Below are 13419 nucleotides of genomic sequence, written 5' to 3' on the forward strand. Positions count from 1 at the left end.
GGTATTCACTAGCATCCTTCACTCTTTATGACACCTGACCATGTGACTATAAATATTATTTGTAGGTTCACCACTGTGGCTTAAGTATGAATGCAGACTGGAGAGATAATAAAGTTTATACATCTTCTACAATCCCCAGGCCTGGTGTCATGCTGAAGTGAGGACGCCCAAAATAACGCATCCTGACTTCATAATGTTATCACACCTGGGCAGGTGAATACACATATGAGTTAAACTGCAGCATTGCTACAGTCTGCGTGAAATAGATAACCTGCAGCGTTGCTTCAGTCTGCATTAACTCATGTATGTATTCACCTGCCCAGGTGTGATAGTTATGATACGAGGCCAGGGTATTGTACACATGACATGTATTTTCTCCATCATCTCCTCAGTTTATACACCGCACACTGAATAGAGGATGTGGTTAATTACAAGGTATATCTAGAATCCCCTTGCCTTGTGTCACAAAGAATGAAATGATGATGGTAAAAAAAACACACCATCCTCAATTAACTTTTTATGATACCTGGCAAGGTAACAATAGATATGCCTTGCACTCAACACCATCCTCTATTCAGTCTGTGCAATATTAGCAGACTGAAGAGACTGGTGGTGAAAATACAAGTCATATATTTTTGTTTTTGAATACACATATCTCCAGGAATGACACAAGAAACATGTGTCATTAATGGAGCTATGTGGTGGCAAAAACACAAAGTGTACGGTGCAGTGTGTGTAGGCAGCGAAAAAAACAATTATCAAACAGTATTATGGGAAACCATGTTTTTTCATTTACTGAAAAAATAAAAGAAAAGTTTTATTGGAAACGACGTTTGGGGGAAGATGGTGGGACGTTGGGGGTGTGAGACGAGGAATGGCTGGAAGGCGAGGAAGGGATTTGAGGGGAAGGGGCGACAAAAGTTTTGGGGGAAGGGAGCTCAGGGATGGAACGAGAGGCAGGTTGAGACACAGTGGTAGGTGAGGGAGGAGAGACGCTCAAAGTTCTCCTTTTTTGTGTCTCTTTTCTGTTTGTGTGTCCTGCCTGGACCGCTTGGAGCTGCCTGACCGCCTTACACTTTCTGACCACCTGGAGCTGGGTGACCTTTGCTGCATGCGATGAAATATAGAACGTAGGTCCCCCTGTTGCTGATGCTGCTGGGTTGTGGCAGTGCCAGTGCTGGTCCAGGCTGGAGGAGTGGTTGCAGCAGTGCTGGTCCAGGCTGGAGGAGTGGTGGCAGCAGTGCTGGTCAAGGTGGTAGGAGTGGTGGTGGCAGTGCTGGTCCAGGCTGGAGGAGTGGTGGCCATGGCGGTGCTCCAAGCAGGCGTGGTGGTGGCGGTGGTGGTCCAGACAGGAGCAACGCTTGCCATGGTGGTGGCGGTGGAGTGTCCAGCAGCACTCAGACTTGGGGTGGTGTAGTGGTGTCCAGCTTGGCTTGGAATGCAGATGGCCGTGCAGTGGTATGCAGCAGAAGTCGGTAGTGAGGTGAAGCGAGTCAGTGGTGGCACAGTTGGAAATGACACCACTGACTGCTGCCCATACTGACTCTGCTGCATAGCCTGCAAGAAAGCATTGTTGCGGGCCTGCATCAAAGTCAGTTGTTGATCAGGACTAAGGTGTTCCGCCATGGCCCATTCAATTTTGCTGAAAAAATGGTTCGCTGGTCTGTTGAGGTCGGCTTCCAGACGGTCAAGGCGACTGTCGACAGAGTGGAAGCGGTGGTCCATGTGGTTAAAACCGCGTTCCATGAGGGCAAAACTGCTTTCCACTCTGTCTGCCAGCGCCTTGAGGCCATTCTGAAAGACCAAGCTCAAGTGAAGGAACTCGGGCATGACATTCCTGTCTGAGGCCCTCTGCAGCTGGCGGGAAGTGCCTGCAAAACCAGTGGCAGAGACCTGGGACAGGGGAAGACCTGACATACCAGCTTCCTGGTCTCCAGTTGTCAGTGTTGCTGACCTGCAAGATGCTTCCTGGCTGTCGGATGGCTGGGACGGGTCCGAGGTCATTCGATGAAGGACCACTCCAGGAACAGGTAGCAAGGTGCTGCTCGAGGTGTTGTGAAAAGAAAAACATTAGTATCATGCATTTTCAAGCGCCAACTGCTGTGGAATAGAAAAGCACAGATTAAAAAACAATATAATACACCAAAATACTTACGCTCTGGTGGCAAGGACCAGTCTTAGGAATGCCAACTCCCGATGATATCGGTATTTTGTTCTGATCCTTGCCGCTGAACCACTGCGAACCTGGCCCTCATCACGAACATCCCTGTTGAAGCGGTCCTTCATCGAGCGCCAACGGGTTTTAACTTTGTTCACTGTGGGAAAAACAAAGAAAAAAAATTATACAATGCACTGATGGCCAAATCTCTATCATCACACACACCTGTGTGAACATGACCAAGAGTCAAAGCGGCATCACACAACAATACAATAGACAATGCACTCACTGTTGGCCATGATAACACAATTGCCGGGTCACCAACGTGTTTGTGTGCTGCTGATCAAGGCTGTCCCACAATGGGACACGCTCCTGGACTAGGTTAATCAGGGCGTCATTGTCCAGAACGATGTCTTCATCCCATTGTGGAACCTAGAAAAAAAACCATTAGAATCTTGGAAATATTTGTAAATGAAACAGATAGAAAAACATACAGAAAAGAAGAAAGACTTAAGATGAAAAACAGGACAGATAAAAATCAAGGGGAAAAGAAAAATAAAACAAAAAAAAATGGGCATTCACAGTCAGTCATATAGAATACACGTCGTCTCACCTCCAGCACTTGGCTTGGCTGCTCCTGCACTTAGGACTCTGAAACCGTGTCCGATGATGTCTGAAAAAGAACAAAAATTAATTTTCAACACCTGTACATGCAACAGCGAATACTTACCCAAATTGTAGGGCAGGAAGATACTCACATCACACTCTGCTTGGGCCAGATCACCACGGGACGGACGATATTCATCCCCAGAAGACATGCTGCAATAAAAAAATTAAAAGGCTTTAGTACATAATACATTTAAAAGGACAGGCAGACATTAGGTTTTAGAATATTCACATTCTTGAAGTTACAGCTTTGCTCCAAATGCAGAAAGGGCTCTGGTCTCTTGCAGGCTGTCTGTAGAGTATTGTTCTGCCAGTGCAAACACCTTTTTTTATCTACACTACCCCCCAAACAATGTTGCCTTGTGTAGTAGGTGGTTTAAACCAGTGTCTAGACATTGTTTACTCAAAAATCGCACACGCTCAAAAGCGCTGGAGTGCACATGACCAGCGCACGCCTGCGCTCCTATAGACTGTAATGTGTTATTTTGGTGCATTCTGTGTGCACGCGATCGCATGCGTTTTTTTTTACGAGGTTGGGCGGAGCGAAAAATGCAACATGTAGCGTCTAGCGCGTTTAGACGCACACCTGGAAAAAGCGCATGCACACGAAAATGCTGATGAACTCGTGCAAGTGCTAGACCATGCGCCCGCCATGTTAAACATAGGGGCGCATGGCGCATGCGACCGATAGCGCATGATGCGTTGCACGCAAAAGCGCTGATGTTAAACCAGCCTTAGGTGTGTCACGTGGACCCGTCCTGTGTGACTCGACCAGCAGGCCGGTAACTGAAACAACAAGACACAGGGGAAGGGGAAACAGTTACAACGGTGGGCCCTGCGATAGGAAACGGGGACGTGGGACCTCCTGCACTCCCCTGAGTCAGTGTCCCTCACACTCCTAACGTTCCCTAGGCCGGTTCCGCACCGGGCGCCGATCAGGATACCTGTCACCCTAGCACACCCTACACCTATCCCTTGCTAGGGAGCTGGGTGATGCAGGCACTGGCCCCACCGCTGTACTAATACACACCAGGGAAAAATACAAACAGGGAAATACCACTTAGCTTTGCTCTGTTGCTCTTGCTCCCAGCAACAGAGTCCACCACCAGAATGCAGCTTTCCTCCTGAATAGCTGCCACCAAGCTCTGTCAGAGCTGCAAGGAAATCCCCTCTGAATCCTTCCACAACATGGCTCTGACTGAGCTGCCAGGACCTCTCTCTAGATCCTTCCTCCACCAAGGATGGTTGAAATGAACACTATCACCAACAGTGATTACAACACCTGACACTCTTTTATAGCAGAGCCAGAGCAATCACACCTGCTTTATAATCATGTGCAATAACGCTCACCACCACCGGGGGCAATCTAGGACAAAAGACACCACTGTGTAATAATCCTAATGGCCACCGGGGGCAAACCCAAACCTAACACACAGCTTAAGGAAAAAAAGGTTACATGTGCTTTTATCTGTCATGATCCAGCATGGATCATGACAAGGTGGTCTTTAGGGAGGACGGAAATGTGTCAGATTTTTATGCAAACCAGCTCACTTATATATTCCGAGTATGTCCATATGACTCCCGAGCAGTGGCCCCCACTAAGATTGTCACATTGCTCCCATGACAAAAGGGACAAAATTACTAGCTAAAAGTTTCAGTCTCAGCACCACCAGCAAGAGCCAGGCACATTGCTCCCATCACAGTGCCTGCCAGCGTAGAGACTCAGCAACACTGTCCACATCACAGTTCCAGCCACAGTGTAGAGACTCAGCAACACTGTCCACATCATAGTGCCAGCCACAATATAGATATCAAGAACCCTGCACCTGTTACAGAAGGACAGAGAGTGTGTGAGGAGCACTGCGGTGAGCTTACCTGCCGGAGCACAGGACCTGAGAAATGTGACCACCGGGGGAGTGACCGGAGGCGGAACCAGACGCCGAGTAGCGGCGGTGACCTGCAAAGCCGGAGAGTAGTTTGAGTAGTTTGAACGTGCTGAAGTCAAGCCAGGAGGTCGATAAAGTGCCAAAGGGTGAAATGCTAAGAGTGGTCAGGACGTAGCAAAAAGGTCGGGAAACCGGAGATAGCGGTGCAGTACAAACGGGGCAGATAGCTGGGAAGTTAGAGTACCAAGCCGAAGGTCAGAGACAGAAACAGACAACAAGCACAGAGTCAAAAGGCAATGCACAGAACGAGAAAACAGACCGGGTCATACACAATAAAGCAATCGGACTAAACAGTACGCAAGAGAAATATGTGAGAAAAGAACCACGAAAAAAGTCCAACACTTTTACAAAAATGATTTTATTAGAATATAACAGGAATAAAGGGAAAGGTGGAATAAGAGTCAATAATGACCATAAATAGCACATGGGCAGAATTGGGTTACACCATCGGTACATTGACATAGGGATACCAATAATTTTATCAATACATAGTATAGGAATTAAATATTCAACATTTGTCCCATATTAACATAGAGCAACCAGTCATGTTGTGCAAAATGGAAGCACAGAAGTGGTCATCACAAATGGTGGAGCTAGCCACCAATGGCGATGAATACAAAAAACAATAATCACACCATAATAGGTTCACCGCATAGTATTACCTTTAGACTGGTCAATAGTAGAAGTCCACCAAGGTGTACCCTCCCCGACGCACGTTTCGGCTAAATGGCCTTCATCAAGGGGTAAAGGAAAGTGAGAAACAGGAAGTATTTAAGATATAAGACCACCAATGACAGTGGGAATTATGCACATGATCAGAACAAAGTAAAATCATGTGATAAAATGTCCCTCCCATGAAATGGCGTCCATCGCCATAGAAAATGAAAACAAACCACCGTAAGTTTAAGTATCGCAAAAAGAATATATATATCTCTCCACATATCCCCCTTCATTTGTAGCAAACCACCCACCACCATCCCACATAAAAATAATTACACAGCATGGCAATCACATCAGTGGCATCAAATCGCCATGGTAACCCAGGCCATACTAGATACCTAACGCGCTCAGTGCTCAGGAGCACGTCATATCCGCCCCACATGGCGTGGGTGTAACCACAGCAACCAATACATCAAGGGGCATCAGCGGCGAGTTGTTCACCCAGCGCCACCTCATGACATAAGCCGCAAAGCATAACAAAGATGGCGCGCCCAGGATGTAAGAGCGCGTCACGCCCCCCCTCCCTGACGCGAGCGCCACCGCAACAACCCAGACGTGAGGCGGCGTCAGCGTCACATGACCGGTGACATCACCAACACGTGACCGCTCACCAGGCAACAAGAGACGCCGAGAGCCGCCACGAGTGTAGGAAGCAACGGCGCACGCGCGTGTCGGGAGGGCATGAGCCGCTCAAAGGGATAGTCAAAAGGGGAAAGGAGGTGGATAGGAACCAATAGGGGTAAAAGACATATAAATGGAAAAATATCAAAATACAAAAAAGTAACCTATTGGCAATCAAAGATGAAGCAGATTGCGAAAGAGACATAATTCAATTGTTAGGAAAAAAGACACCTGGTGGAAAGACATACAGAATATATAGACAAGACCTGGAGAATGGCAGAAATATGCTATATAATACATGATGGTGGCAATTAGGCAGAGGCAGAGCAGGGAGGCTGAGGCCTGATAACGCGGATGGCAGTCGGCCCCGCATAGGCCGCAGAGCCCGGTGACCTGGCCACAGGCCCCACATAGGCTGCGGAGGCTAACGGCCCCACCACTGCGGCGGTCTGGAGCGGGGCTGAAGTGGCAGTAGGCCTCAATGGATAGGCCGCCACCAGGATGTGGAGCGCAGCAGGGGTGGCCGCGAGTCTTCCGCGCCGGCGACGTGGAACGGGGCGCCACCGGGCGGGGCGGCTCGGGGTCGTTGGCAGGGGCGTTGGTCGGCCCTGCAGGAGCCGCGAAGTTATCAGGAGCTGGAGTCGCTGGCAAGCGGGAGGCCGAGGGCCAGTGTCAGGGCCCTGGGGCCTGTCTCGTGCACGGGGCATGGGGGCGGGAACTGCCTGCGGGGCCTCTGGCTGAGCTGGGGGAACACTCACCTTCCCTGGTGCTGCAGCTCCCTTCAGGCCGTTCCGCCACTCTTCCAGGGTGTCGCTGGTCTTCGCTGCTCCTCTGCAGCTCCCGATCCCGTCATCTGGTGTCCGCTGCTGTTCTTCATCCCACCACCGTCTGGCAGGACCAGCCTCCAGGCCCGACAGTTCCGCAGGGAAGGTCGGCGACAGTTCCTCCAGCGGCTGCTCCTGGTAAACCAATATGGCCGCAAGCGCCTCCGGTTCTTTCAAGCGCTTGTATGCCACGGCATCCTGTAAAGTCCTTTCCCATCCGGATCCTCTGATGAAAGCCAACAATCCAGAACACAGTCCAATTATGTAATCCACAAGGGGAAATCTTCAACCTGTGCAGCTTGGGTCCCTTGGTTCTTTGGTGCAGGCTTACCGCTGAAGATGGTGTATTGGCTGTGATGATCTTGCCGACTACGCCAAATGTAGGTACGTGAGCAGATTGTCGAGGATGACAATGGTCAAAGGAAGGGGGCATGTAGGAGAAGTGGACTGACCTATGGACCTGTCTGCAGCAGGAGGGTTAATGTACAATGTACTGGACATGGACTGCTGTATATGAAGGTGGGGACAGCTGGAGATAGTGAGGGATGGTGGAGTACTGGGTCTGGCCACTAGGGGGAGACCAAGGACAGCAGAAACAGAAGAAGGTGTAGCACTGCAGTTTGGCCACAAGATGGGAACAGGGAGCAGTGAGGATAGGGCTTAACAGTAGCTTAAGGCTATGAAACCGCAGTCATGTGGGCGGGGTTACAGGAGCTCTAGAGTGGGAATTCCCGGGGAGGGGAATAAATAGTTGCAGAGAGTTCCAGAAGTGTCAGTTCAGGGTGAGGAGCTTAGAGGAAGAAGAGACAAAAGGAGGAGACGGATAGAGAACAAGCTCCAGCAGGGACTGAGAAGAAAGACAGTCAGGGGGGTAGTCTTGACAGGAGGAGCCGCAGAACAGAGACAGCCTGGGGTACCACAAACGGTCGGACTCGGATGGGTGAAGCGCTGTGGTGGTAGGCCTAGGGCAGCCACAGTGAAAGAGCCGTGAGGGACGTTAAACAGGAAAAGGAAGCAAGTGAAAGGTACCTAGGCCTCTGTGCGGAGTTTGTAATGCAGCTGCTTTGTGGTGCTGCGGTCGCCAAAGGGACAGCCAATAAAGAGGACCTGTTGGACGCACATCAGACTCTGTCTCAGTCTGTTTGCGGCGGAAAGAGGACCACCCCCCAGTCAGCTCACGTACCTACAACTGCCCACATCACAGTGCCAGCTACAGTATAGAGACTCAGCAACACTGTCCACATCACAGTCCCAGCCACATGCGCCTTTTCTGGGGTGGCTGGGGCAGATTTTTTAAGCTGGGGGGGCCAAAAACAATGGTCCCTCTCTAGCCTATTAATATCTGCCCTCACTCACTGGCTTCCCCTCTCTGGCGGAGAACATTGCGCGAAAATAAAGGGAACACTTAAACAACAGAATATGACACGTTCGCGCCTAAGCTGGTTGGCGCGAGCCGGGGGGTTGTGTGGCCCCACTGTGCCACAGACCAGACTACCCTGGAAGGGGCGTGACTAAGACAGCTGCCTTGGTCTTCTCTGGATCCTCCAATGGTGAGGTCAAGGTTGTGCAGCAGGCAGCTGCCAAGTGCCACTCCAGGGTGGTGTCTGGCTGTGCCTGCTGATCGCACTCGGGGACAGGACACCTGGTCAGGTGCCAAGTGACAGGTAGGCTGAGACACAGGGCAAGCAGGCACAGCTTGGAAACACAGGGCAGGCGGGCATGGCTTGGAGACACAGGACAGGCGGGCACGGCTTGGAGACACAGGACAGGCGGGCACGGCTTGGAGACACAGGACAGGGGGGCACGGCTTGGAGACACAGAACGGGCTGGCGTGGTATGAGAAGAAACAGGTAGGGGCCTGTTCACACAGCAGGTGCAGGTATCGGTATAGACAGGAAGGAGTGGAACATGAAGGAACAGGTTTGGACCTGTTCACACAGCGGATGCAGGTACGGATACAGGCAGGAAGGAGTGGAATGTGAAGGAACAGGTTTTGGACCTGTTCATACAGGAGGTGTAGGTATGGATACAGGCAGGAGTGCGGAGTAGGCGGAGCCGCAGGAGTGCGGAGTAGGCGGAGCCGCAGGAGTGCGGAGTAGGCGGAGCCGCAGGAGTGCGGAGTAGGCAGAGCCGCAGGAGTGCGGAGTAGGCAGAGCCGCAGGAGTGCGGAGTAGGCAGAGCCGCAGGAGTAAAGCTGAACCACAGGGTCTGCGGAGAGAAGCTGCAGCAAGAGGTACTGCAGCGGCAGCAGGAGCGGAGCAAAGCTGAATCAAAAGGTCTGTGGAGAGAAGCTACAGCAAGAGGTTCTGCAGCAGCAGAGAAAAGCTGAGCCACAAGGTCTGTGGAAAGAAGCTGCAGCAAGAGGTTCTGCAGCAGCAGAGCAAGCTAAACCACAAGGTCTGTGGAAAGAAGCTGCAGCAAGAGGTTCTGCAGCAGCAGGAGCAGAGCAGGCAGAGCTGCAAGGGTGCAGAGCAAGGACAGGGAGGACACAGGGAAGGACAGAGTTCAGACAAGGTACAGGGACAGGGACTCAAGGACCAGGATATACTGCCTTATGGCGGGCGGAAGGACAAGTAAACACAAAGCTAGGACCAAGACACAGAGACCAGGATATGCAGCCTCCTGGAGGGCAGACAAAGAACACAAAGCAAGGCTAAGAGTATTCCTACAGAGAAGGAGATACACAGAACAGGGCCTGGCTTCCTCAGCAGCAAGATACTAACTGAGTTTAGACATTGCACAGACAATGTTCCAGTGGGTGTGGCAGACCTAAATAGTCAAGGGCTCTAGGTAATTGGTCAGGGACAGATTAGACAGGTGCACCCTGACTGCATAAGAACCAGAGTTCTGGCGCCGCCCCCCTATACACACATAGCCAGGAAGCATGCAGGAGAGCAGAGGAACAGAGCACAGAGCATAGGACTGGCAGCAAACAGAATTCACAGCATGACCCGGAGCAGTGAGTAAGTTGGTGTGCAGGGGATAGGAGGCCATGCAGTGATGCGAGCAGGGTTGTTACAATATAACTCCAAGTAAATCAAACTGTCCACTTAGGAAGCAACACTGATTGACAATCAATTTCACATGCTGTTATGCAAATGGAATAGACAGATGGAAATTATTGGTAATTATCAAGACACCCTCAATAAAGGAGTGGTTCTGCAGGTGGGGACCACAGACCACATCTCAGTACCAATGCTTTCTGGCTGATGTTTTGGTCACTTTTGAATGTTGGTTGTGCTTTCACACTCATGGTAGCATGAGACGGACTCTACAACCCACACAAGTGGCTCAGGTAGTGCAGCTCATCCAGGATGGCACATCAATGCGAGCTGTGGCAAGAAGGTTTGCTGTGTCTGTCAGCGTAGTGTCCAGAGGCTGGAGGCACTACCAGGAGACAGGCCAGTACACCAGGAGACGTAGAGGGGGCCGAAGGAAGGCAACAACCCAGCAGCAGGACCATTACCTCCGCCTTTGTGCAAGGAGGAACAGGAGGAGCACTGCCAGAGCCCTGCAAAATGACCTCCAGTAGGCCACAAACGTGTATGTGTCTGCACAAATGGTTAGAAACCGACTCCATGAGGATGGTCTGAGGGCCCGACGTCCACAGATGGGGGTTGTGCTCACAGCCCAACACCGTGCAGGACGCTTGGCATTTGCCACAGAACACAGTGTTTGGCAGATTTGACAGTGACGCCCTGTGCTCTTCACAGATGAGAGCAGGTTCACACTGAGCACTTGTGATAGACATGACAGAGTCTGGAGATGGCACGGAGAATGTTCTGCTGCCTGCAGCATCCTCCAGCATGACTGGTTTGGCAGTGGGTCAGTAATGGTGTGAGGATACATTTCTTTGAAGGGCACCACAGCCCTCTATGTGCTAGCCAGAGGTACCCTAGCTGCATTAGGTACCAGGATGAGATTCTCAGACCCATTTTGAAACCACTTGCAGGTGCACTGTGCTCTGGGTTCCTTCTGATGCATGACAATGTGGCTGAAGTGTGTCAGCAGTTCCTGCATGATGAAGGCACTAATGCTACGGACTGGCCTGCCCTTTCCCTAGACCTAAATCCAATCGAGCACATCTGGGACATCAAGACTCGCTCCAACCACCAATGCCACTGTGCACCACAGACTGTCCAGGAGTTGTCTGCTGCTTTAATTCAGGTCTGGGAGGAGATCCCTCAGGAAAACATCCGCGGCCTCATGAGGAGCATTCCCAGGCGTTGTACAGTAGGGAGGTCATACAGGCACGTGGAGGTCACACACACACTACTGAGCATCTTTTCCTTGTCATGAGGTATTTCCACTGAAGTTGAATCAGCCTGTAATTTGATTTTCCAATTTGAATTTGGCCTGTCTCCTGGTAGCGTCTCTACGATGCCGTACACTTCTTTTTCATTTCTTCCTGTCGTGGCTACTGCGCAGGCGCACTGCTCTGCCCTGTAGAGGGCAGAGCAGAGTCATGCAGTGTGCAGGCACCGGGAGAGGTCAGAGAGGTCTGGCGCCTGCGCACTGCAGTATTCGGCTCTGCTCTCAACAGGGCAGAGCAGTGTGCCTGCGCCGGAGCCACGACAGGAAGGAAAGAAGAGGACGGCATCGTATGAAGATGGGAGGCGCCGGACCAGACCGCGACACCCATCGGACCGGACCGGCCTCCCCGGGTGAGTATAATCTAACTCCTTTTCTTATCTTTCAGGTTACGTCGGGGACTTATCTACAGCATTACAAAATGGTGTAGATAAGCCCCTGATGTCGGTGCCGGCAGCAAATAGTCCAAAAAAAGTGTGACAGATTCCCTTTAAGTGTTCCCCTTATTTTTTTGAGCTGTGTGTATATATATATATATATATATATTCTATGTGTAACAAATTATAATGATTATATATATATATATATATATATATATATATATATATATATAAAGCTGAGTGTATAGTCCCACCCACTCTGCATAACACCTTCACTATAATATCCCACATCATTCCGTCATCCAGAGCCACCAGACTACTACCCCTAATATCCCACATCATCCCGTCAGCCAGAGCCACCAGACTACTACTCCTAATATCCCACATCATCCCGTCAGCCAGAGCCACTGGACTACTACCCCAAATATCCCACATCATCCCATCAGCCAGAGCCAACTATCGCTAATATCCCACGTCATCCTGTCACAGCAGCCGGACTACTACCCCTAATATCTCACATCATCCCGTCAGCCAGAGCCACTGGACTACTCCCCCTAATATCCCACATCATCCCGTCAGCCAGAGCCACCGGACTACTACCCCTAATATCCCACATCATCCTGTCAGCCTGGGGTCAGAACCAGAGCACTGAGTGGAACGGTCCTAACTTCCATACCGGGGATCCCTTAAAGAGAGGCCTGGCGTCAGAACCAGAGCGCTGAGTGGATTTGCCCTGACTTGCATACCAATGATCCCTTTAATAGAACTCTGGGGTCAGAATCAGAGCGCTGAGGGATTTGCCCTAACTTCCATACAGGAGATCCCTTTAAGAGAGCCTGGGGTCAGTACCAGAGCATTTGAAGGCAATTTGTCACGTGCCCCGTCCTGAGTGACACAGCCAGCAGGCCGGTAACAGATACAACTCTGTACTGCAACCTGAAGAAGAGGTGCGGTTTGTCTCCTCGAAACGCGTAGTTTTTGTAGTACATTTAATAAAGAACTTGAAATAGTTATATGGATTTCTGAAGAATTCGTGTCACTGTAGCAGTGCGGTTGCTCAGAAGTGCTTTTCTTGATCCTCAACTTGTGATTCTTAGTGGACGTTTCCACCTGCACGAGCTCTGCAGCAGCTATACAACTGCAAAAAATGTTGTGAGTGGTTGTGTCTGAACACAACCCACAAAGGGTGAGTACTTCAGAGTACTTCTTTCATTTTCATTGATTTATACCAGGTGAAGCCCTATGTCTGCGCCCCCTCCCTTGTTTAACTTCCATACCGGGGATCCCTTTAAGAGAGGCCTGGCGTCAGAACTAGAGCGCTGAGTGGATTTGCCCTGACTTGCATACCAATGATCCCTTTAATAGAACTCTGGGGTCAGAATCAGAGCGCTGAGGGATTTGCCCTAACTTCCATACAGGAGATCCCTTTAAGAGAGCCTGGGGTCAGTACCAGAGCATCTGAAGGCAATTTGTCACGTGCCCCGTCCTGAGTGACACGGCCAGTAGGCCGGTAACTGATAGGACAATTACACGTGCCGCGTCCTGTTGTATGTGACGCGGCCCGCAGGCCGGTAACCAATACAATAAGACAAAGGGAAAACCTGGGTAACAATAACAATGGTGGCCCTGCGATAGGGAATGGGGACGTGGAGACCTCCTGCACTGCCCTGAGTCAGTGTCTCTACACTCCTAGCGTTCCCTAGGCCGGTTCCGCACCGGGCGACGATCAGGAACCTCAAAACCCTGACTCGCTCTGCACCTAAACCGTCGCTAGGGAATTGGTCGGTGCGGAA

General features: G+C 50.7%; 1 protein-coding gene across 4 annotated transcripts in view; it reads right to left on the reverse strand.

Annotated features, from left to right (window-relative positions):
* Window positions 1-693: 693 nt before the first annotated feature.
* LOC141058012 (uncharacterized) overlaps window positions 694-13419 on the reverse strand; it is a 33874-nt gene continuing 21148 nt past the window's right edge. For 2 of the 4 annotated variants that reach the window (XR_012222075.1, XM_073554143.1), the window contains exons 2-6: window positions 4700-4781; window positions 2917-2977; window positions 2772-2831; window positions 2448-2590; window positions 694-2315 (exon numbers count right to left, since the gene is read on the reverse strand). Coding sequence is in view for 3 of the 4 variants with exons in the window: in XM_073554143.1 (XP_073410244.1) it covers window positions 997-2004 (1008 nt within the window). In the remaining variant the exon portion in view is untranslated. Of the gene's footprint in view, window positions 2316-2355; window positions 2591-2771; window positions 2832-2916; window positions 2978-4699; window positions 4782-13419 lie in introns of those variants that run through there. The other 2 variants (XM_073554144.1, XM_073554145.1) reach the window with 2 other exon arrangements.

This window comes from Dendrobates tinctorius, unplaced genomic scaffold (assembly GCF_039654945.1).
Source record: "Dendrobates tinctorius isolate UK_male_01 unplaced genomic scaffold, ASM3965494v1 ptg000208l, whole genome shotgun sequence".
In the NCBI taxonomy this organism is placed as follows: domain Eukaryota; kingdom Metazoa; phylum Chordata; class Amphibia; order Anura; family Dendrobatidae; genus Dendrobates; species Dendrobates tinctorius.